Raw genomic sequence first — 27,368 nt, forward strand, 5'->3', positions numbered from 1 at the left:
ATAAAAGTCTTATGAGTTTTTCAATTAGCATATTTTTTTTTTATTTTCTAATACGCATAAATCATGAGCGAGATTAAAAGCTTTTTATTTGACTAAATACTCGGACGCCCGCGCCGTTGAGGCCCCTGACTTCATCCTTCAAAGTAATACTTATAATAACAGCCATGTTCAAAGAAATTTTGGACCTTAGAGTTCCATTATCCCTTTTTTTCTTACATTCAATGTAAATAATTTTACAATATATTACATAAAGACACTGAAAACATTTCTAATACAAACGAATTTATATAAATTTTCTTTTAAAATTTTTTGGCCCTCTCATTTTTAACTATGGTCGGTTAAAAATACTTATAAAAGCATCTAACAGGAAGACAAGTCAATTACAATATGTTTGTATAAAGTTAAAAAGCTGATAAAACGATATCCTGAGTAAGGATATTTCCTGATTTTAAAATAGTTTTTCAAATTATTGTATATTAAAATTTAAAAAAACACGGATTTTTCTCTAATCCTAATGAACGTAACATAAAGACGATTTTTTTTTAATTAATTATCACAACTTTATACGTAATTGGACAAAATATAATATATTTCACCCAATACGTACACACTCGAATATATGTGTACAAACTTTTGTACAAACGTGTACAACCTTTTGTACAAACGTGTACAACCTTTTGTACAAACGTGTACAACCTTTTGTACAAAAAATTTCACAGGGGCCCTGCCAAGGTGATGATAATAAAGCATTTAAAAGTTACACAACACATAATGCAACTGTTAAATATAAATTTCAGTGTTAATTTTAGTCGAAAGTTCGTTGTAACAATTAATTAATTTAATTTTAGTCGCTTGATATAAATATCCAATGTTCAGAAAGATATAATGTTAGAGGCTCAAATAAAGTAAGAATATCCGATAATAGCGTAGAAAAAAAATGAATGTAGACAGTACATCTTTGTATTTCATAAAATTCACTAAAAGTTATTTTTTTTTTTGACACCGGCAATACCTACTTACCGTTTCCAATTCAACTAGAAAATTTCAATAAATATTCGGTTTAAATACAACCCTGTTTCGTAATCACTAGCTGTTGAAGCAGACGAAGTACGGAGACGATTAAAATTCTACTAATACATATAAAAAAAGCATAAATATTCGATAGAAAATAAGAAAACTTGACGTTCGGATGTTGTTAATGGGAATGTTTTATTGTGTAAAAGTTTAGAAACATTGTATAGAACTTTTGCTCACGTTTCACGTGTTTTATAATATAATTGTTAATTTCGTAATATAACAAAGAACGGTTCTAGATAAAGATATATCAGACGTAAATTGTTGTTATTCTAGGAAACTCTGGCCGGACGCCAGGAGAGAAACTTTTAAAAAACGTTAAGGGCGACTGTATTTTAAGACGTGTTTCCGTGGACACTTTGAATTCTTATTTATATAGAATGATATCACAAATCTACTTCAACGTAAATCAATGAATCGAACTCGATGTTTTGAACGTCAAGCCTCACTGTCCGCGGACGTTACTAGGATGGGTATCACTGGAACCTTATCCATATTGTGGTCGCTGGGGGATCTGGAAAATAATATAATAAATTAATAATTATTAATTGCATTAATCCAAGAATAGATGAATATAATTCATTGTAATGTATGGTAATGTATTATGGTTATTACTTTTAATATCTCATTGGACTTAAAAATATTTACGGATAAGAATACGTAAACACAAAATATACATAATTGAGGTAAAAAAAAGCGAATCATTTTGTTATATTAATTTGCAAACAAAAACGCGCTCTGACCAAAAAACCTATCTCTCAAAGTCGTTTAAAATAATGAATACTTCGAACTTCTTAAGTGTTTCGTTCCTTACTTTTTAATTTTGGCTTCAACCTTATCGTGACCGTTCATCATAGGTGTGATGCCGTTGGTGGACGCGTGCATTTTCTTCATATTAGAATGACTCTGACTTCTATTCATGTGTTCCTTATCTCTAACATTATTCATAGCTATAACAGAATGGTTCTTTGGAATTTCATTTTCAACGGCTAGATGTGTGTGACTAATGTTCCTCGACTTTTCATTTATATGCTGTATGAAATTGTTCTGTGCCATCAGACGATTCTCTCTAACTCTGGCCTCTGGTATTTTTATCTCTATGTGTTCGTCCAAAGACATGGAATCCACTGAGCTCATGTCTAAAGTGTCGTTAGAGAATGTTTTTGGTATTGTTCCTAACAAACGATCTGCAATTCAAAAGTACGATATGATTATATTGTAAAAAACAAAACTATTATTAAATTAAAATTCATTTTGTAATTTTCAATGTATTTATTTCCTTATAATAAAGTATTAAATATACGCATCAACAGACAATCGCTCGGAGATCGATTAATGGGTATCCTGTTGTTAAGCGCTTCATTTTCCTTCTTATAATGCAAACGAACGAAATATAGATTCCGAGAATTCGTAAGCGTTAAAGGAAAACGTGTCTCATTAATGCAAAATCTTTAATAAATTATATTTTGCTTCTGCGAAGCTCTAAGCGATGTTATATATGATAAAAGCTCACCTAATTTCTGTGAAGTTGATACGGTAGCGCGCAATTCGTCCAACTGTTTAGAAGAACATAGCGGCGTGTCGACCTCGTAGGTGTTATTGAAGCGAGTGTAGTCGACCTGAAATTTTATATTATATATAATACATAAATTTATTTTAGTAAACAATAATCTGAATTATATTAAAAGCTTTGAGGACTATCAATAAAAAAATATACTGTTTTTCCCCTGAATGTGAACAGGTGTAAACAACAAATGAGTGGTCGAACTATACTTAGATTTGCAATAAACGTGTAAGTGCGTTCTAAAAGGTATCATTAATAAAATCCTCAACATATCCAACTCTTACACTTAACCTTAACAAAATTAATACTGAATTAATTTCACGACCAAATTATATATTATTTTTAAATCCATCCATTAATTTATGTACCTATAAGAAAACTCATAAATCGTGAACGTCTTATTTTAAAAGTCGATTATAAAGTGTACTTAAAACATGACTCAGTGTAAATATACATAATTCCAGTTCTAGAGAAAAATGTATTGTATGTGATAAATTTAAAATTTAAATGCGATCTTAAGCCGATCTTCTAGCTGATATTACTGATGAAGTCACCTCTGTTGTTGTAGTTTTAAGAAATAATAATGCATCATGTATACAGACAATGTTACGCTAAAACATTTTATGAAACACTTCAAACACTTGTAAACAGATAGATGACTCGTATTTTTATGTGTTCTAGTAACCGAGAATGAGGTACTAAAACTTTTATTTTATTAAATCCTATAAATGTTTAACTTAAAAACAAATCTTTGCGAGTCTTTTTACTAATACGTCTACCTTGGAATTTACTGAATACCAAACAATGAGAGGAAAACAGTACCGTTTTTATAAAAAATGTGGTAGTCATTAGTCATACAGACTTGTAACAATATTCTGCATTATTTTATATACATAACATCTTTGTAATTTACATTTCATAAGTAAAAATTTCAGTCACTATATACATATATTCAATGCATCCAGAACAACCTTCATAATGCAATAAAATAAAAATCCAGAAACCAATCTATAACCATTTTATAAAACTATTAATTATTTATGTATAAATTATACATAACATAAACATCACTCGAGTTCCGGAAAACGCAATATGAATGAACGAAGCAAAACAGTATAATCAATTATTATTTACGCCTCCCACCTCAATGAATACAACCCCATATTAATATAATGACGTTAGTAGCGCAATTTAAAGGATTTAAAATGATATCTTTTTTATTAATTATTAATTTTGCCTATATAATATTACTATATATATTACACTAATAACAAAAAACAAAATTCGAAAACTTTTTTTTTAATTCTACTGAGCATTACCCTCTGTTATGTCTACCGGAAAGTCAAAAAATATGTTGTGGTAGTAAATAAATTTTATTGATTAAGAACAAAACTTTTTAAAGTTTAAGCGATAAGGATTGATGAAATCAACGTGAAGCACCGTAAATTAAAAAAAATTAAAACATCAAGAAATGAACCTGCAGATTCAGAAGATGACATTTCCAAATTGGAAACCGAATCAAACAAGTTGGTTGGAATGTTCTTTTTTCCCAATTTTGTTTGAAGCTATATGTTTTGATTATAATGCTTGATATAATATTCAAAAATATCAATTATGCGATGTTAATGTCAAAACGGCTCCGAGTGACAGTATAAAAAATAAAGTAAAAAAAGGCAATTTTTACTAAACTAACCTCATACTCTCCGGTTTCCTTCCTAAATGATACCATAGTCTCAAATCGATGACCCCATAGGATTTCGGATGGTAAATAGCTGCTCCTAGCTTGAGTTGTCATACCAGTCGACTCTATGACACCCTCTGAGGAAACATATGTTTTATTTAAAATTAAAAGCTGGAATAATTCCACTGATTGATGTATTATCTCAAGTTAAAAACTTCCTTGAATAGCAAAACATGTTCATATATATTTAAAGATACTATATAATAAATAAGGAAATTGTCTGTGAATACTAGCATTCTTATATTTTATATATATTGATGTTTTTGGAACAAAAACCAGGGCAAGCTACCAAGTCTTGGTCATGGACGTGCCAAGAACATGTAATCACCGTTCATCGATTTACATCCACGCAAATCTGTCTTAAAGCTCTCAAATTAAAACTCCAAATATAAAACGGGTCGTTAACTTTATGAAAACTATAGTAAATTAAAAACTATGGTCATATGACTTTAGATGTGTTACTATACTTTTTTTTAGATTTATGTTGCTACTAGACGATGCACAGATAATGTCCATTAGGTTCGATTAATAACACAGATTAAAAAAACTCACCCAACATAACAACGATCTCAAATTTCTCCTTCAACATATCAGAGGCTGATAAGTTATACAGCGGTGAACGCTCATTGATTTTGTGCACTATGGTCATAGGCCAGATGAACATAAGCCTATCTTCTTCACCGTCAGCACCAACCTTCAACTCTTGCTGATAAAAAGGCAGCAGCTCTCCTTCTCTTGTTGTCTGATATAAAATAATTTTCCATTAAAGAGCTATATATTAATATGTATTTTTGTATTAATAAAAGCTGTGTTTTCACAGATCATGCCATGGATATATATATAAATAAAATAGTTAGTAACGAAGCTGACAGTTTCATGCATTCATTTAATTTTGCATATAATGTCTGCATACTACGCTTTTGATTTAATGTCCTTCTAGTATGATTTTGCATAGTTAATGTAAAAACCGAATGTTTGTTGAGAATACTTACAATAATTGGAGATTATAGAAAAAGATTAATGAATTGAAATTTCTTTTAAAACATTCAAAATTGTCAGTGTAGATTCATTATGCTTTTTACTAAATATACTATGAACTGATTAAATGTGCACATGCTATTTAAAACTTATGCTGAAAGCTCAAAAGAAGCATTTAATATTAAGCTTGCAAAACTGTCATAACAAAAATATGAGTGAAGTTAGGCAAACCTTAGATGGGTCTAATAGGAGCAAAATAAATAAACATATATATCACGTGTCCAACAACGGTTACGATATGCATTTTACAATAATACGCTTAGGGGTGATATACTTCACCTTCTTTCTAATAAGCTGTGCACGAACGTGTGCTTCCAGAATATGTGACTTTCTTATATCCCCGACACGAAACAGGAGGCAATATTCTCCATCTCGGAGACATATCACCGCGTTCCTCGAGAACAGGAGTGTTGTGTTACGTTTTTTGGCCCGAGCTAGCTTTGCGAATATTAGACCCACCTATGGACAAGAGAAAGGTTTTGAATATAATATCAAAACCGAAGGAAGCGGAACCTGATTCAGATATCCTGTGGATAACACGAGAATCAGATTCCGTAGTGTTAGAGGATAGGGTTGGTATTAAGACGGGAAGTTGAAGCGTGCTGACCGAAATCCCCAATCACTAACCAGTATCCGCTTTGTCGTAATAATATACCTTGCGGCGAATTAATTGCGCTCTAATATGTGCTTCAACTATATGAGATTTCCTCATATCACCAACACGGAACATGAGACAAAGTTGGCCGTCTCGGAGGCATATGACCGCATTACGGGAGTAGAGCAGGGTCTGAGCTCGTTTTTTTGGTCTAGATAATTTTGCGAACACGATTCCTACCTAAAATTTAATTTTATTGTGATTTAGCTGCACCAATTTTTTTCTAACGGTCATCGGGGTAGAGATTCATTTAATAGTGTAACATTTTCAAAATCAGAATCTTTAACAGTTAACACCCACATCCTGTCAATGTGATGAATGAAAAATCTAACGTAAAATATAATTCATTCGAGTAAAATAAAATCCTATAAAAACGTAGTAATGTAAGTGGTCATATATTATTCTGTAATTATTATTTTTGAGGCAGCATCTGGATTACACATCGATACGTTTATACGTTTGGCTCATTTCCAAGTTTATTTTAATATTAAATTATTATCATATTGGCTCCGGAGCAGGAAGTTTTCTAGCGTGTTTTGATTACTCTTTAAATGTTTATGATGTCACAAAACTTTTTATACATATTTTATTTTATGAGGAAAAAAGTTTTGCAAAATCCAACTAAGTAGATTTACACGTTCTATTTATATGATCGAAAAATAAAATCTAAGGGTTAATGTAACTAATAAAATGGAATCTTACCATGAAAGCTTGAATAAAGACTCCAACAATACTCTGGATACACATAACGAAAATAGCCTCCGGACATTCCTCATTAGTGGTTCTTGATCCGTATCCAATAGTGTGCTGGGTTTCAACAGAGAAGAGGAAGCAACCGGTGAAGGAATTAACATTGTTAAGGCAAGGGGTAAAGGTCTCGTTGCTATTAGTCGGGGGGGTAAGATCCCCGTGGGTGAAGATGATCAGCCACCAGATAAGCGCGAACAGCAGCCAAGACAGGATAAAGGAGAGAGCGAACACCAGCAGCGTCCAGCGCCATTGTGCGTCAACGAGGGTTGTGAATATGTCCTGAAGGTACCGGCGTCTGCGCTTGGCGACGTTCCATTGGACGACGTTGCAGTCTCCGTGTTTGAAGATGACGCGCTTACGGACGCGTCTCGCTGCATAGCGGGCTTGACGGTATCTGGAAGAAGATATAATGATAACAATATTCACTAAATCATTTTATTTATTGAAAGACTTTTTTCTTTTTGTATATGCGAAAATACATTAAAACAATAGGAACATTTTTGTTTACATTTAGTTATTTTCTATTTCTGTATTTCTGTCTCGAATGAAATGATATTAAAATTCCAGACACAATCGTTATACGAGATAAAAATATAGCGTATATGAGATAATTTATTCCGTCTCGTCAGAATTGATAAATGCCATTCATTTATTATTTGTATAATCACATTCAACGTACGAAAATAGTGGGCGAATCAAGAAAACAAGGATTCCTTAGAACTAAATTTTAAATACCGGCTTTAAACCATAATAATATTACGGAATTTCTATGCAAATTAAAATTCGGGTGATAATTTATTTGAAATAAACATATATTGGACATAATATGACTGAAATAGTGACAACATACTGTTCATTTTAATCTTTATTGCGTGTTAAATTTACTTACAATATTATTTTGCTACGTACATTTGAACCATGTACAATAATTTACTGCACATCCGTCAGCCCTTCGAAAGACTTTGTAAACAAATATGGAGATTAATAATCCATGCGTTACGAACTCTATGTATTAAATAATATAAATACATATACATTTTCAGACATTATTCAATACGCTTTATGAACACTCCAAACTATCTGTGCATTCAACTTAAAGGGCACTCTAAGTTATCTGTGAAAGCTTTTTATGTAAGTAGGTGTATCGACAAATATTGTGCCATAAAAGGAATATAAATGTATATGACGAATAATACAGTCATGAACATTAAGACTCCATATTATATACCAGACCAGACCAAACCAGACCAGGACTATAAATTAAGCTTAAATTTGAACTTTTCTAAGAACTAAAAACGAAACAAAAATGAGATTCACATGCTGTTTTACACTGAATTTTTTTACTTAGTTAACTCATTAATTTAAAATGTATTAAAAAAAACTGTATGATCAAATAATTTTCCATACAAATATTGTTTTGAACTTAATGAATATAGTATAAATCAAGTTATAATAATTATATCGCGACTATATACTGAATCATGATGTCAAACATCAATGTTAATAAGCGAGCAGTAAATCGTATACCAATTACTGAGAACATTATTGAATAGCGGTTCTATAAAGACAATACGTACATTCGAAACCTATTCGACGAGTTCTGCCTTTTCATAATTTTACCTTTAAACGATTTCATGAAAATTTGAAAAGATATTTAGAAGGAAATGTAATACTTCTACTTAATTCATATTTCTCGTTAAATATTGTATTAGATGATGGCGAATATTATGATTGAATATAATTTTTATATAATATTAAAGCAATAGAAAATTTTATATTCGTATTATAAGAAGTAATCAATATAAAGGTCATTTGTGAATCAATTGTCGGTTGTCATAATGTTTACATAAAATGTATTGGTTTGTTTTATTTAATCAATAACTCAACTCGATTCGTTTAGGGACAGAGCTAATATTTGTATTGGTCAGTATAGTATGAAATATAATTAGTTTGTTGATTATAATGGGCAATTAAACGATCTCAAATGATTTTCACAGTCGCTAATGAACGGAGTGGCAATCATGGACAAATGTGTTGACAAAACAATGCCGTAATTGTTATGTCACATACATAGTTATGTTCCTTGAATTGACTGTAATAATTTAATAAAATAAATGTGTCTATCGTATGCGTTGAAATTTTTTTTTATTCTTTGTCACCTTGTTTGTACACCTTGCTAATGAAGGTGAGTTAAGCTTAAGTATTATACCTATTTTAATTTTATTTATTAGTCGTATGTAATCTGTTAGTCTTACTTTTGTAATTCCTCCCTCCAGGCGGATTCTGACGAATTTATAGGTCTGCCAGTCATGAACATAGATACTTGACTTATACATCTCTTCAATCCCGACATTCTTCTAAACATATAAATACACTTAGCAAAAACACACGACCGAACGGTTTTTAATGTCAATCAGTCTTTTATAGTTTCCAATATAAGTAAAACGATATTATTGATACAATTTTAGCGTAACCTGAACTTTAATTACTCTCCTAATTCAATCTTCGAACCGCACGTTCTAGAATGGTTAGTTGGAATGACATATCAATATTACAAAAATATCTCCGTTCTGTCTTTCAGGAGCACGTTAATAAGAGATTCACTGAACACCTCCTTCATATCAAACAAAAGCACCACAAACTTTCTCAGTGTTATCGAAATCATTTTGCAAAGTAAACGTTATGATATCTGAGAGATGGCGTCGCAGTGAAAACCGTAATGCGTTTTTTCACTGGCACCGTATGTGTGGAGTATAACTCGTGTACTGAAACAGGCAGATGTTTAATGAAACGGATCCGAAGATCACAAACAAACAGCGCGAGCGTCCCGTGCCAACGCAGCCAGTGGCGCCGCGACGCGTCTCGACGTCGCCTCTATGTTTTCACTAAAATCTATATTAACATCATTTTATCGCAACAATTTTTTTTTTAATTCACCATCAAGTGTTCCATTTGTTATGTAACTGATTTGAATATATTTTTATTTTATAGACTATTTCGGAAGCCAAATGACGCATCAGTAAATAAGACATCGCGACTGCGTCATAGCATAACGGCTTAATTTAAATCAGATGTCTCATGATTAACAATTAGAGAGGAATATGAAATTATAAAACAACTGTTCGCAATACATGTAACGCATGTATATCAGTTTTAAACATTTTGAAGATAAAGATTTAAATTCAGTAAACAATAGTTCTTTACTCACAGCGATAAAGAAATTATCTCCGGTTAATTCGGTCTTTATCTCAATTCGTTCATTCTCTAAGGTTTTTAAATGACTGAGTTGTTTAATAACTTATGAATAGCCATACTGTGATTGCTGTTATGATGTGTTCTTTGAATTAATTTAAACAATTCAAGCCAATTAAATATGAAGAAGGAAGAATATGTAGTATTTATATAGTGTTCACAAGCTTTTTTTTTTCTTAATTAATGTACAGAGCCAGTTTTTTAAATAGTGTTAGTAAAGTTCACCAGAACCTAATACCAAACATACTTAATTCCGTTTTTGTTTTATCATTTATTTGCAGTGTCTATTTTGACCTTACTCATCTTTACGTTTATTTTTCAAGTCAAACTTTTATAAAATCGTTTATTTTTTTTCGTTTACTTATCGCATGTCTCATTACAAATAGTCTTAGCGTGGGGTTAAGGTGAAAAGCGCTCAGCTAAGCAGCTAAAGCTGACGCCAATGGCTCGCATCAGCTGACCTTGTAGCAATCATGTTCTAACTCATTCCTGCAATTCCTGTGCGGTTTGTGTATTTTTATAAAAGATTTATTTTGCTATTTTTTTAATAAATTAAATTAAAGTTTTAACTGTGGATTCAATCAGCACACAATTTAAGAACACGCAAAATTATATTAAATGTCTAAGATTCAATAAAATAATTTAATTAAATCGTTTTTATCAAGTGTAAAAAAACATCATCACAATGTTTGATAAAATTTTGGTGTAGAATTTTTCTAGTGTATAATATCAACTAGTTTTTATTTTATTTCAACACTGTCTTAAGTTGTAAATAGATATGTTTTTAAGAAATTATGTACAAAAATATTTTATTGATATTTTGGGAAGTTATTACGCAACAAAATTTTACGGTTCTACAATATTGTGTTTTATATTGGCAAGTTACATAGTGGTCAGTCTGTAATTCTCAGCAGTGACGCTGTCAAAACCAGAAGATCTAACAGCAAGAGACGACTCGAAAAGTACATACTTGAATTCCGTGTTCATTGACGATGTTTTAAAATAAAATTGTTATAAATTAATTATATATATATATACCAGAGACAGATGGCGTCAGCCGATTGATTAAAAGCAGATGCGTTCTCGTATTAGCTCTCATCATTTGATTTTTACTAAAAGTAATATGTTATAAACATCGCATTTCTGTTTCAAACCCATTTACTTAATTCTAGTTTATATCTTAAATATAACGTCAAAGTATTTTAATATATAGAACATTGGTTGAATTAATGTTAACCAAAGTCCTCATACAGCTACCATTAAGATATACTTCTTTATAACAATAATAAATAATAAGTAATAAATAGTAATTATTTTAACAACGACTAATAACAATAAAATATTTGAGATTACATCTATTACACAAATAAAGTTCCTGTTACATAAAAAACTTTTAAAACATACATTTATGTAATAGCTCTTGCGATCAGAGAAAATGTTGTTTATTTACCAGATAGAGGATGTGTAACGTTAGTGAGGGCCCAAAATTTAATTTCTTAAAAGATTTACTAGAGCCATATAATCGTCAAACGAATCGAACACACTTCACAATTTTACAATAATAACAACAATAACATAATAAAAATAACTTACAATTTTATTTAACACAAGTTGCGTTGCATAAAACGTTATATTTCTAACTAATTGCAAAAAATCTATTGGATTGTATGGATATCTTAAAGCTCAGGTGTCATACTTTATAAAAAAATGTCACATGTCTTTACCTGTCGATCGATTTTTTACGTCACGTTTCATATAATACATAATAAAAGAAAATAATCAGAAAATCAGATATATATTTTTTTCTCTTAAATTATTTTATATATTCTATGAGACAGTGGTCTTTTCTTAGAATCATCTAACGTAGGTATATATTTAAAAAATGTGTAGCGAATATACAAAATGTATACAAATACCCAAAAAAGTACAGAACGCAGTAGAAACTTAGTATATTTATAATGGCCAGAGAAGATACCCATTTTGATTTTAATTTATCTTGGTTTCTGAAAAAGGTTTTTAGACGTAGACTTTGAATATAAGGTTCTAAAACTCAAAGGGCGATAATCTTTAAATACTTTGTGCGTACCACATTTTTTTATTAGCATTTTGAACACACATGTATTTTAACTAGTGAGTGGTTAGCTTGAACTTTGTCCTCGGAAAAGATTCAAACGCTGTTGCCAAGTCGTTTATAATCTGTGACACGCGAGTTTTAAATAGTACCAGTAGACTGTACTATCCTATTTCTATGAGTTTTAAGGTGGGATAACGATGGTTTTGCTACTCACTGACAGATGGCGGTATACGAGCATTATACAAGAATGTATCAAATTTCTAAATTTATTCTAATAAGATTTGTTTTTATTAAGTGGACAGTATGAAATAGCAATAGTGTGATTATTCTTACTAAAATGAATATACCGTAGAAATATTTTAAGTAAAATGTATAAATGTTTTGCGAGGTGTTACATTAAACTGACATGAATATTACATTAATCATTTATTTTGATGGATATATACATTTATTTGGTTTAAGCCTGGTTGACACTTAGCAACAACTAGTGGTTTGGGCTATTTTAATGTTTTATTCTTATACGAATTCTAAACCACACAAAAAATTTGAGGTGACTGAATATACCGTAGGTTTTTGATCTCCCACTTCGTCAACGGTTCTTTGAACTGGTTCAGATGAGTCAGTTTTAGAGACTGGCAATAATTCGAAGATTTCGTATTACTTACGAAGAAAAAAACTTAAAAAAAAAACGATGGAAAGATACCAGGATCGGCGGTTAATTGAATAAAACCCACAAAAAGATAACCTTGCAAATTCTTGAATGTATTAATATAGATGGACTTTGTTTAGGTTGTTCAAAAACACATTGACAACTAAGAGCGAGATTGATTGTGATTACACATGAAGACCATTAAAAAAACTTTTGGCTTGCTTTTGAATTCAATTTTTTACGCTATCTCAACAGAGATTGACGTTGAAATTGTTGGGGACCCTTAATAGTTTCAGAAAATATCTTAACACAAAATAAATTACAGATTAAAATTCTGGCTAGTAGACTAGAACAAAAGAATGCTCACTAAACGATTGTCTAGCTTGTATTAAAGCTATGAACGTTTAGACTTATCACACAGCCAATTCATGTTAGGTGGCCGTGGACAGTTCATTACATCATGTTGTTACGAAATCATTTTGTATATCATCTTTATAATATGAATGCGTTACAAAGGTCGTCAAATTTAGGCAACTACCGTAAAATTATTGTTATTCAAATATAACGTCGATCGCAGTTATATTTATCCGTGATATCATGTTACAAAAATATTACATTTTACTTATAAGTTAAGTAGGCATTTAATAACAAGTACATTTTTGGATAAATCCAAGTGACAATTTGAATGTGAGGTTTACTTTATAAGAAATGCAGTGCTTTGAAAATTTAACAAACGTACGAAGATCAAGAGATTTAATATATTTTATATTAAAGACAGGACGTTTATTTCTTTATATGTTTGTCATGTCTCGTGTTACCTGTAATGATTCACAAGATGACGTTACACGTATCTATATATGTGGATCTAAACCAGGCCAGCTTTAAAAATATAAAAAATAAGCAACATATTTCATAAAGATTCGCAAAAACTAAAACGAGGTCACAAGTATTAAGGACATGATATCAAAATATATCTATAGAAAAATCTTATCGGAGATCCATAAAGATAATAAAATTTTATCAAAAATTTTGTTACTAACTATTACTAGCGATTCACCGTTTAAATTCATAAATTACAAATATTTATTCAGGTGACTGTATGCGTCAACGTTTCAAAATAGTTCAAGCAAATGGAAATGTTAATAAAATACCTACTTCAAACGCTTTCCAAAATATCTAGACGATAACAACAAGGCGGTGAATCTAGGTTGACCAAATAAACTGAGATACAATCTTATTATCATTAGTTGATATGAAAATAATATATATAAAAATAACGTTTTAATATCTCCGCAAATAAGATATATTATTATTACGATATTTATAAAATCATAGCTACAAACTTTTAGCATTCAAAGCAGTATATAAACCAGTAAAGAATATTTTTCTGACAAAAGGATGTTCTATTGTCCTCATTGTAATTATTCTATTCATTGCCCTCTATTCGTCATTCATATTTAAAAATATTTTAATAGATCTATTTAGAACTAAATTACAGGACGTGTTCAGAAAAAATACAGGCCGGCTGTATCGCGTGCAACGCCAAAGAAATGAGGTGGGAATAAGTTTTGCAAATAATAAAGTTTAGAAAACAATGAATATCAAACTGCAGAGAAATTTAGTCACTAGTGCGAAACGATATAAGAATCACAAAGTTATTTTTGCCTTGTACCTATCATCTAAAACATACATCGTATTCGGGTTTCGGAATCGTTTAGTGTTAGTTGGAAGGAAGTGAACGGCCTCGCGACGTTCTTGGTACATTCGTGCTAAGAATTCGCACTGCTAATAAAAACGTCAATAGGAATTGATTACTAGGAACTTTCTATTTACTTTTGGTCATGTTGAGTGTTGAATTTATAAGTGATTCTTTAATATAATATTGCCAATAAAATAAACGTCATTTACGAACGATTAAAAACTTTTACATAGGTTGATAATAAGTTACATAACATTCACGAATGTTAAAAAAACTGTAATGAGCGACAGTTTTAAAGGAATTGCTTCAATAGTATAGTAATTATTTTTAATAAAAACCATGGAATTCAATACTCAGCAGGACAAATTGCATATTAACCCTGACCGAACACTAAAGATAAGGCTGCTATTTCTCATTGTCAAAGAATTATTGTTTCGGTAGCGTCTACAGCGGCGTCAAGTTTCCTGTAAATCATTACCAGCCGTACTTAATAGAAGGACGTCCGTTTCCTTTTGAATTTTGCATACGAATCAAATAGACACGTAACATTATGCCGATCTTTGATAAAAATAAGCTAAAAAAAAAACGATCGAAACGGTCACTTTCAAATAGTAAATTTTAAAGCTTTGATATATTATTGAAATTACATAGAAATCTCGGCATATAGACCCGTATAAAAAGTTATTAAGGTAATAAACTTGGAGGCTATAAATGTGAAAAGCAATTATAAAAGGCGGGGTCGATATGGAAGTAATAAACCCTGGCGACGCGTGAAGCCATGTGGGCGCCTTTGTTCGTGACCTTAACGTCTTTTTAAATGAAAATTATATTAGAAGACGTACACGTTCTGCATTTGCCATTTATGACATGACACGTACAACCATCATAATTATTATAATTGTTATTATCCATATGTATGTCTCAACTGTTAATGGTAAATGATTTTCAAATGTAAAATTATACCGTCTTCGAACAAAAAGTTTTCGTACGCATTTCGTAGAACACTAGAATTAGAAACATAAGAATTTAACAAAATTTTTTGGCCCTGATATACCATACAACCTCTCTACCGAAAAAAAAATTAATTTGATTTTTTTTGCATGAGTCATGAGGTAAATAAAATACGGGATGTCGTATTGAACATCTTCTCTTTTTGAAGTGGATTGAAGGACGATAAAATTCTAGAACTTACCGAAGAAAAAGATTTAGAGCACTATCGTTTCTAGTTGTCGGTACATCTTTGACACTGGAAGGTTCACTACGCACGCCTCGGAGAGAAAGTCGAAGTTGTCGAGGGATTGTACTGAGAAGGCCACTGCTGTTTCTTCTTTGATTGAGGCTCTTGGACCGCGTCAGTTTATTGGCTTCAAGATCGCCAACCGATGGTATGGCCACCTCGTCACCGCTCTTACAAATAGTTGTGCTTGACGCATTCGTTTTTATAATAGTTGGAACAGCCTTAACATCTCCCAGTAATCTCTCCCACGGCGACTCACCGTCCTCCTCCGAAATCGTCTCGATACTTCTAGGACCGAGAGACGATGACGTTTTATCCGACATTTTGTTTGTAGTGTTTAATGAGAAAAGCATAAGTAACGGAACGCAGCAAAACAGACACCAAAACACTTCGTCACTTTGGATTTTTAGTTTCTTGACAGCACTTCACTCTTATCATAATATCCATTTGTAAATCATAATGTTTGGGATAAAAATGTTGACACTGAAACAAAGAGAAGGATATATAAGTTTCTGTAATTGATGATGTAGCAACTTTTACTTAACTAATAAGCCTTTCTAATTTTTTTTCTACTAATTACGTCCATACGAATGAAGAGAAAGGTGTAACAGAAAAATCATACGATAGAAAACTAGTACATGTTTTTTAAAAACGTTTAAAAAAATCTCACTGACTCAATTAGAAACAAAACGGAGGAGTTCATATTAAGGTAACTATTATAGAATAAAATTTTGTTATTTAACTTTACTATTTAAATCAATGTCATTTTTAGTCACACACCTCACATTACTGATAACCAATTAACAAAAAAAAAAGACAAAGAAACCTTCAGTTGCTTTTGTTTATCACGTGTATATTTTTGCGACAAGGTGGACTTAGAATAATTTATTTGCCCGTGTGTTTAAAAAGATAAATGCTGTAGTATTAAATATACATATGTATACATTTACAGATAGACTTGTTTTATTGTTGCTAGGATATCATATTATTTGCTTGACTAGTTATCGTATGTAATAGGAAACTTACTGATTTATATATTTTTATAAAGTAAGTATAGTTTTTTATTACTGATTTTTGTATTTGATCTAGAGCAAGTCAGTCATTCAATCAATGATACGTCTTAAAACGGTTGCTATTTCAAACCAGATATCCTTATAGTTATCAATGCACTTGATGACAAAATGAACATTGATTCCATTTTGTTATAAGTTTACACAATTGATATATTTTTAATTTATATTTAGACGTTTAGTAACACGAACAATCTATTCGACCTTTCACAGCAAACTCTTAGTTGCTGTCACAGTACAAAATATATATATATTGATTATTAAGGGAAACTTTTTTATTTTTTAAACATAATTTCAGTTGTTCCTCGCTCTATATGAGTGTTATAAAACACAATCGTTTCAATGTTTATTAACTTATAAATGTTTAACATTTACTTTTTACAATAAAAGTTATTAAAGTAACAAAACCATTAATTAAAAAAAAATACTTGACGTGCGTAAATTATTATAAATAGATAAAGAATTGAAAATAATTATTTTTTATATGTAAGTCTCAATATGTTACTATATTTAATTTAAATAGTATTCCTTAGTGTTAAAAAGACGGATATAGGAAAAGAGTTCAATAGGTTTATATAATAGGTCATTGTGAATTACCCTTTCAAATTTATTGAAATATTGATAAAACAATTTCTGAACTGTCTAGAAATAAGCAAATAATCTTATTACTTTTTTTATATCAAGAGGTATCAACAGTTTAAAAATACATAGGCATGCGAACATTTATTCTAGAATTAGTTGATAACAATGAATTAAATAACAAAATTAAACGTGCAAATTAATGTAAATTTAAACCAAATACGTTGAAATACCAACTGTATTCGATTTCATACATTCGTTCGAACTCGTATCATTCGAGTGCCAAGTGTCCCGTCCGAATATAGGTCAATGTTCCCGCTCCAAACGAGAACGGTAGAGTTTTTATCAATATTAATATTATACAGATATCGGATAACCTCGGTTTTCTTTTAATAAAATTTAAAATGTGTTCTAAAATTGAATTAGATACGGTGTAATATTTTTGATCGGTCCACTTGAGACAAAGTATGAACACAGCTTTTTAATGCTTCGCAATATTAAACGTCTTCTTTAGCTTGTACACGGAATAGTTCTCGTCTGAATTCCATTCTAGAATCCATTAATAGTTGATACCTAAGCCGGTACAAAGTATATCTAGTAAGTATAGTCACTTGTAAGATAGTAATATAGTGTTATATATCGATTGTAACATACAATTTTACATAACAAAAAATTAATGAAAATATCCAAATTTAAAAATTTCATATTCTAAGTATCGGAACATCATTCGTTTTAGGTAATTTTTTATTATTCTTAAACATTTTTGGTCTGAATATTTAAAAAATGGTTTTAATTATTATTAATATTTTGAAAATGGATAGTTAGTTACAAATGCTATAACTAGTAATAAAATTCAGACTTCGATAGTAGTGAATTATATTAAATTACATAATTCCTTTCCAGTCTTCATAATCCGATATATTATATTCATCTTGCCATTCGTTTCTGGTTAGCTGGCGCCGGCTGATTACCTTTAACCGCATTTCGTTGCAGTAAACAACTGGAAAACCCGAGGCCAACCAGTGGATACCAACGACGAATTCCAGTTCGTTAATTCCAGTATTCCAGCTCTAACGACCAATCTATTTAATACTTAACCATTAATAATATATGAGAGGTAAATGATTTAACAACAGCGATGTAAACAATGGTCTTATTTGAGAGCATATTTTTAGATTGAATGATTTCTAGTTAATATTATAGAAAATGTGACGTCAGCATAATTTTATACTGTTAGTGTAAATTAATAATTGCCATACCAATTCGCAATTACCTTAATTGGAATACAGATAGTGGAAATAAGCTGCAAATTTAAAACACAATAAATGTTCATTGTTTACATTAAAAAAAAAAACCGTGAGAATATTAATAATTGCATCATCATTTAAACTATTATCATATCTTTTGAAGCATCAAACATTATGCATATTTTATATCCTCACATCCCGCTGCAATCCAAAGAAACGGACGTCACATCTGATATAATTTAATATCATTTAATTATTTAATATATGTCTTCCTCTCTTCATAGCACATTATATTGTATATGTTATGGACAATAATAAATGCGCGTTTCACATATCTACATCGTAAACATAAAGCTTGGTACAGAATGAAACTTTAAAAAAAAAAAATCAAAATCGTTCTTAATCCTTTAAAAATTATAAGAGCGAATGTTGTGAGGTTTTATGTATTTGTAGCTGTCACTCAGAATCTGCTGAACGGATTTTGGCGAAACTATTGAGTCGTGTAACTTAGTAACCGGGATAACGTATAGGTTATAATTCATTTAAAATTCCGTAAAGTTTCGAGCGGAACCACTGAAGGATGTTGTATTTTGTGTGAAATCGCATTCTTACCCTTACACTGAAATACCGCTGTATGATTTTTTATATAAAATTATAAATATGAAATAATTTAATAAAAAATGTTACGCAACAAATGTATCATACAACGTACATGAAATTAATATTCGAAGTGAGTTTTATCAAACCAAATAGATGTCCCGCCATCAATGACAGTTAGTCCGAGGTATAATAGTTTAAATCATTAAATACATCAGAATTAAGGAAATTATTATGGACAGTTATGAAATAGTTATGTAATATAACTTAAAATTATCCGAGTTAATTTAAAATATAATTATATTTTAATTAAAGTAGCTATGAAATATTAAATATTGTCGTTGTTCATGAGCTCCGTATGTGACACGTGTTGTTTATGGCTGGTGAACTTTATCAGTATATGTTTCAAAACTAACCTTCAATTAACCACGCATTTTTGTTTGTGTGATTATCAACGTTGCGGTGAACAATGCAATTATAAAATTATTCTTGCTTATTGTTTAGTTGAAATCATTTAAATAAACATTTTTTCATCTTAATATGCGCTATTTTTTGTCGGAAAATGACTTATATGATTTACATGTCAATCGGTAACGGAGTAACTTGGTTGTATTTGGACGGACACAACCAAAGAGAAACTACTATGAACTTATATAAAAGGGGAAAAAATAGCATCGTTGTTATCGATTAATGTTACAAAATATTATTCTAAAGCTGAAAAGTAATTTTATTAAATAACATAATGAAAATTGATTTCAAATTATAAGAAAAAAAACTATTCTGCAGTTGATTATATAAATGCTGTAGATAAAAGTATTTGAAACTTAATAATTACTAAACGCTTCCAAACAGCGGTATAATATTTTGAGCTAATTTCAATTTTAGAACGGCCGTTTGCGATAAAGTTCACGAGAGCATGATATGTAGCGCGGAGTTTATACGGAGCATGTTAATACGTAAAGTCTTAAGATATATATAATTTGATATTTTTAACCCACATTTAGATTTCCGCGTGCATGAAAATTCATTTCTGAGTAAAAGAAGCGGAGCGTTGGCCCCGGCGTTCGTTCACCGCAGTTGGGTGATAAAAAAATGACCAAACCGTGTCGTTCAAAAACCTGTTGTTTTTCAATATTTTCTGACATCTATTCCTTTTTTAATCCATATATAAGACCCGGTTTTCAAAACCCGAATAAAAGTTATTGTCAATACACACAGGAGATACATGAGCAAAATGGACCTTTGCAAAAAGAAGTAAATATTTGGGAATGTAAAAATACTTGAAACAATGATATATATTTTATACTCTTAAATAATTAAAAAGGAAAATTTCTCTATTACATAAAAAAATGCTTGCAAAAATACTTGCAAGGCTAGTGGTATACTAATTATAGCTTGACATTAGCTGCGTTGAAATTTTGGTATAAAACGTGACCTTTGGACCTTACCCAAAGAATACTTGTCTCAAACTTTAAACAAGTAAAATGTATTAACATTTTTCAAATACATTTTCAATGCGAATCTAGAAGGTTGCATATAATTACTGCAATGGTTGATATATTTATCTTATATATGAAAAAAATATTTCAAATAATAGTGGATATTGTTTCTTGTCCATACGAAAGCAACTTTTTTATATTCTTTTATAACGAATACCCGAAATGTATTGAAAAATAAAGGGTAGGTATATAACACAAATACATATGACGGAAGGAACATAGGAACATATGACGTATGTATATAGTTACTATTTTTAGCAGTATGAGTAAAATTTGGCATAATGCACAAAAAAATTTTGTATGAACCAAATAACATATGAGGGTGACCACGCTTTCATAATAATATTTCTACTGACTTATCAAATTTAATTATACCATAAACACTAACTACCCTGCTACAGTTTGCGTTGTGTATAAAATATTAAATTTAATGATTTTTACTTCTACTAAGTTTTAGTACCAAATTTCTAACTAACAAACCTGATATGACTCGTAAATAATGCGTAAAATTTTCACACTTATTTTTTCATGTATTTTCAACTATGTCCATGTATCTTTGCATATAATACTCATATGTAAACGAATGCGTTTTTTAATGTCTACGCAAATGTATTTTACACGAGGAATATATAAATTGCGAAGTTGGTTATTTTGCTGTATCTGTGGCCCGATATGGATTTGTTAGTCAGTGACTTCAGATTTTAATGCATAACCCATTATATGCAACACACACAGCCTTATTTAATTAAATAAATGCATACTTATGTTTAAGTTATACAACACGTTGTAATTGTGAAAAAAAAATTATTTCCAACGTGATATCGAATTTGTTCTTGCAAGGATTTTTATATATAGAATTAATTAAATCATATGCTATCTTTATAGAAAGTGTCCATTCCAAAGATTGTCCTGTACAAATAGATAATCTATTTACTTTAAATCCTTTGCCTGTATTATATTTTAGTTTTCGCAGATTTTATTGACCAATAAAAAAACATAAACTAATACTAAGTATATAGTGTAGAGACGTAAATATAGCTAATTTGAAGCTTTGTAAAAAATAAATTATTGTAAGGAAATTTTTATAAGGTTAGTTAAATAAGTATACGAAGGCTTTCATTAACACCCGTACAACTTATATTGAGGCTGAAGGGAGTTTTATTTAAACATACGTCAAAATGACACTAACTCGTATTTCTTGCTATGTCGTTAAAATTTGGCAGAGCTTGTTGAAGAAACTGCGAATCACAAGTACACCATAAAACTATGATTATTGTTTCATACTATATTCATATTTATTCTTGGAACAACATGTATTTTTCCTATTATAAGATGTTATTGTTACATATATATTTATGAGATTATCAATTACTTCCTTCTCAGACATAAATAACATTAAATTCTCTTTTATTTTTTCTATTATTACAGATATTAATGCAAAATATTGATAATGTATGGATGTTTTATGCTCTTTCACTTACAAATATACTGAACGGATGTGATGAAACTTTCTAATATTTAATAATATAGTGTAAACATTAGAATATCATATAGGGTATAACTTTTTTTTTTTTCACTCAGTGTGAAGTCGTATGACACGATAAAAGCTGAGTGTTGATTAACTTATCTGTTATATTAAATAGACATCACTAATTTCCCTCTGAGCAATATCAAAAATAGCACAGACGAAGTCGCAGAGAAAAGTAATATAAATACACTATACATTATCATATATTCCACTGATTCTTCGAAGGACTTTATGTTCGGATAAAGATAAACTGGGACACGCTTTCAAAAATCGCTTACAAGTATTTGTGCGGAGAAAGTTTATTCAGTGTTACGTAAAGCGAGAACGCGACGCTTGAGGGATCATATTTTGTAAAAAAAAAATTAGCAAAATTAATTTCACAAGCATAAATATGTATATATCACACTGCTTTTACAATAACGTGTGTTATTTGAGACAATTATTAACCGGTTAAGTGTCTTTTTGTCTTTAATTAAAATCTAACTTTTCGAAATTATTAATGTTACTAGCTTTTACCCGTGACTTCGTCCGCATTGGATAGTTTTTTTGTATAGTAGTATGAAAAAACCTGAGCTGTACTTTTTTGTACGTATGTTTGAATTGTGCCGAGATGGGATGAGGCCATACTAATCGGATTGTCATAGGATAGGTTAGGTTAACACATTTTAAGAAGAAGATAGGTTACTGCAATACATTTTTATATACGATGTTTTTTGTTTTTCCTTCCTTGGCCAGAAAAGTAATTTTTCCCATGGGAATGCGTGGTTTCCCCGTGATCAAAAGTAACTATAAGTAACATGTCCTTTCTTAAGTCTCAAACTATCTCCTTACCAAATTACATTTAAATTTGTTCAGTAGTTAAGGCGTAAAAGAGGTCGGCCACCTTAATTTTCCCATGAAGATGCGTCATTTTCCCGGGGTAAAAAGTAGCCTACGTCCTTTCTCGTGTATCAAAATATCTCCATACCAAATTTCGTGCAAATTGTTTCAGTAGTTTAGGCGTGATTGAGTAACAGACAGACAAACAGACAGGGTTACTTTCGCATTTATAATATTAGTATGGATAATATTACGTACGCGTACAGGCTTCTACAAAGACGTCATCGCGTAAAGAACCATAATATTACCAATACCAATGATGTTGTATTCAATTTCAAACGGCGATATATTTTGTTACTAAGCCAATCACTCATTCGTGATGCAATTATCGTTTTAAGCTACATATCAATTTTAATAGTTGTGGATGTGATTATACCTATTGTAAACGGCCGTCTGAGTGACGCATGAATCGAACGACACTTTGTAATCTAAACATATATGATAAACTTTAGTCTTTACTCTCTTGGGAGCTTCATGATAATATCAATCTTTGCATTCGTTCGTCCCATCGCTAGCTCATACCCTTCAACCAAATACAAAAAGGTTTACAATTCTACATTAAATAACATTTATATTTATTAATCCGATAAGAAAATATTTGTCGGAAATATTACCGATTATTTCGATATAAAATTTAAGAATCCAATTCAGTGTGTAAAAAAAATAAATAAACACAGACATACTCCCATTTACATATGTATATTTACATATGTGTATATAATACAGGAATAATATTCTTTAGTACGTGTGTGCGTGTGTGTGAGTCAATTATATCATTAAAATTAAGTCACATTATTAATAAGCAAAAATAAATATCAATCTTAAAAATCACATCGTTAAATTGTTATCAGTGCCGCACACGTAGAATATCATTATATTGTTGTAGTGTACATCTAAATCCAATCTTATTTTGAAAGGTATAAGAATAAATTTTGTTTGTATATTATTTTTGTTTAAATGTCTTTGACGGATGAGGTGTTAAACGGCTCGTTTACGATAGAGCTGATCAGTTAAAACGAGTTTTGCGATACAACTTGTTGTTAACATAAAAATAAAACCTTCCTATACATTGTAAAACGAACATACACACAAGCAGTTGCTAGTATTATTCCAGAAATAAAATTGATTAAATCCCTTTTATATTTATTAAATAATTCCAGAGTATTATTTTATGAAATTTCCAAAATAAAACAGTCGTTAATTAAGAAATAGCAATCTCTTAATTGATTTCATTCGGTTATAATAAATGAATATTATTTTTATTTTTATCATATTAAGTTCGTCGTGTTCTTTATTGTTTCGACCTTGTAAATATTTCGTATTAACTATAAAAACTACATAAGCCATGGACATCGGTCACAATGATTGGAACTAATTTAACGGCCACTGCGATATTTTTTGAATTATATGCACTTATTAGTAATATTTTAAGTTATAATTGATGACCAAATAGTAACTTTATGAGTATATAAGTATACTATTAATTGCTCTAAAGTATGTCAATTTCATAGATCATAATGCTATATAATACTAACGGAAACTTAAAAAAATGGTGTACCATTATCGAAATAGGAAACTGTTTATCCTTTTAGCAGTAAATGATGTACAGTCTACAAAAAAAAATATTAATAAATGAAAAAAGATTTAAAAGTAGTATTAATCATAGAAAACAAACTTAATCGGAAATGAGTTTTGGGCTTGTAACGTACAGCCAATGTAGGTTTTTACGCTCGTCGTGTCTGTGATGACGCATTGTAATTGATAGCTACATCTTAATTCGTAGTATATTAATCACACTTCTATTTATAGGATTTGACTAAACTCAACTTTTAAATAAAAATTTTAAATAAAATATCTTGGAAAATGAGAAGAGAAACATATATATGGTGGATCTCTCATCTGTAGCATAAACTTTCATGTATTAAATTTAAATATTTATAGATAATTTTAATGGTCAGATAATAAGCTAATTGTAGAAATTTTTAAAGATATACACTTGAAAATAATTTTGCGAGTAATAATATTAAAACCCCAAAATATGGTGTCTACATACGCTAGAGGTTGTATAAAGCAAATACGAAGTAAATCGAAAAAGATTATTTTCGTTCTTAAATTTATTACTTTTTTTTTACATATGCTCAAATAAAGTTTGAACTCGAGTGTCTCATCATGCCTGTTATAATTTGGGAACTGTCAACTATTTAGTTTATGAGAAAAATTCAAATATGTATGTAGAATAATTAAATATTACATGAAAGAAAATTTCCCCTTTTTTACATAAAACATGAAACCTCTTTATGGCTCTTTTTTCAATAATAAGTAAGTATACTAATTTTAAAGGTCAATTTACCTATCGTATAAATATCTGCTTACATTTTGTCAAGAATTTACGCAAGGGGCTTATTATAAAAAAGGGACTTCACCGAATTGTGAACAATAAATGCAAGAATTCGCATATTAAAGGTAGGCACCAGTTAATATTTTTGCAATTGTATTTATAGATACTGCTTCAACTAATAATATTATTTTAATTAAAACGAATCGAAATTATTAAATTGAGAATAGAGATCTGTAGAAAAACGAGTTTTGAAAATAACATTTGAAATAAATGATGATGTGAAGAATTAAGTTTTTCATACTGATAACTGAATGCAGAATAGTCTACACTATTAAACTATAAACTTTATATTGTAGTGTAAATTATTTAACAAAAAAACAATAATTGAACACATAACATAATATAATAATAAAATAACCACTATTCTGCTTCACGTCATTCTGCCTACTTTAATAATAAAACACTCATTATCGTAACTGTCATTTCTATTTGACGTTAAATATAACCAATAAAATAAATGAGGTTAATGTATCACTCACCTTCATATATGGACCTATCATAAAGAACGTTTGTTACAGCGTTTCGCGAAATAACTTCACGAAACTAAACGAAAATGTTATATAGACAGACGGTTAGTTCACAGTTTTCCAAATACTATCACAGATTAATTTAAACGGCACTGTTATGTATGTAGCAATGTCATCAACACGTTTCCACAGCTCAGTGTATATGTAACTATATAAAAAACGATTTATAACACTGGATAACTATTTCTTCTTAGGCATATTTGTACTTAAAAATGCGATCAGTATCAAACCGAATTTTCACTAAATGAATTCGCGTTTTGAAATATAAGCGGGAAAATATTCGCGTTCACGAGTCGAATGTCGACTGTGCGTTGTCAGAACAGTGACTGGCTGAATAATGTTATATCCTATACTTGTATGTTCGCAGCCGTTAAAAAATAAACACGAGGTGCGATGATCGAAGGCCTGTTGTATGTTTGAAGGAACTGTTATCTAATGAACATTCCCAATGGCTTTGGCGAAATCGAATGACGGCATTTCAATTTCCTCTACATATGGAATGAGCTGGCACCGTAATATTATTTATCTGTGGTGAAAATTATATTTCAATTCGATACTAAAAAGTATTTGCTTTAATATAAACATTCGCAATACGAACTACGCATTGGTTTGGTTTAGTATGATATAGTATATGAATTCAGTTCATATGAATTATAGGAATACATTACTCGAATAAAATTTATAACAACAAAATGAACGTGAAATTTAAAAATAAAACTGAAATAGACGCTTGAATAATTTTAACAAATTTTCGCAATTTTGAATTGGGCAAGAGATCCGATTTTATTTAAGTAGATGAGCATATTACCTTAATATAATTATTCTACAAGCATATAAAACCTGGCAGTGTGTTAGTGTGTCAACGTTTCACGAAAAACTTAAAGAACAATGTTTACATTAGGAACTCTATAGTAGAAACGGTCTAGAGATATATATGCAATGATAGAGTGAAAATCTAAAATAGCAGCTCACGTGTATTATTATAGCGAAAATATTATGTTCATAGATATTTCACAGATATTTAAAAATGGTTTATCTTAATAAACTTGTGAGAAGTCTGGAAGAGATCTTTTTTCAGCGGTAAAAACACGTACATATTTTATTCTTTTTTGTGACTTAATTTCATTTTGAGGCAATACATAATAGTAATATAGTATGTAACGTTATAAATATTTCGATTTTTAGTAGACGCCTCGAACCAAACGTTTCAAACATTATCAAACTACTGCATTATTGATTAATTTATAAGAATAAGTTAACATTCATGATTTTCAGCTGCTCTTTGCAGTGGCAATGTCAATGTCATTATTA

The 27,368-nt window shown here is 30.1% G+C and overlaps 1 protein-coding gene across 5 annotated transcripts; it reads right to left on the reverse strand.

Moving 5' to 3' along the window:
* Window positions 1–9: 9 nt before the first annotated feature.
* On the reverse strand, window positions 10–26,387 carry LOC116776569 (G protein-activated inward rectifier potassium channel 3). Of its 5 annotated transcripts, XR_009752616.1 has the most exons (10): window positions 26,010–26,385; window positions 15,689–16,216; window positions 6,775–7,216; window positions 5,697–5,876; window positions 4,932–5,121; window positions 4,332–4,456; window positions 2,588–2,693; window positions 1,889–2,261; window positions 675–1,588; window positions 10–630 (listed from the first exon to the last, which is right to left on the reverse strand). XR_009752616.1 is itself a non-coding variant. In XM_032669796.2 (9 exons), the coding sequence occupies exons 2-9, from the start codon at window positions 16,084–16,086 to the stop codon at window positions 1,513–1,515; spliced, it is 1,890 nt and encodes a 629-aa protein (XP_032525687.1). In that variant the 5' UTR covers window positions 16,087–16,216; window positions 26,010–26,387; the 3' UTR covers window positions 10–1,512. The 5 variants fall into 5 exon arrangements, 4 of the variants coding, with proteins under 4 accessions (XP_032525687.1, XP_032525677.1, XP_032525703.1 ...); XM_032669796.2 differs by lacking the exon at window positions 5,697–5,876 and adding an exon at window positions 6,073–6,252 and having other exon boundaries at window positions 10–1,588; window positions 26,010–26,387; XM_032669786.2 differs by having other exon boundaries at window positions 10–1,588.
* Window positions 26,388–27,368: the final 981 nt, after the last annotated feature.

Source organism: Danaus plexippus, chromosome 8 (assembly GCF_018135715.1).
Source record: "Danaus plexippus chromosome 8, MEX_DaPlex, whole genome shotgun sequence".
NCBI lineage: Eukaryota > Metazoa > Arthropoda > Insecta > Lepidoptera > Nymphalidae > Danaus > Danaus plexippus.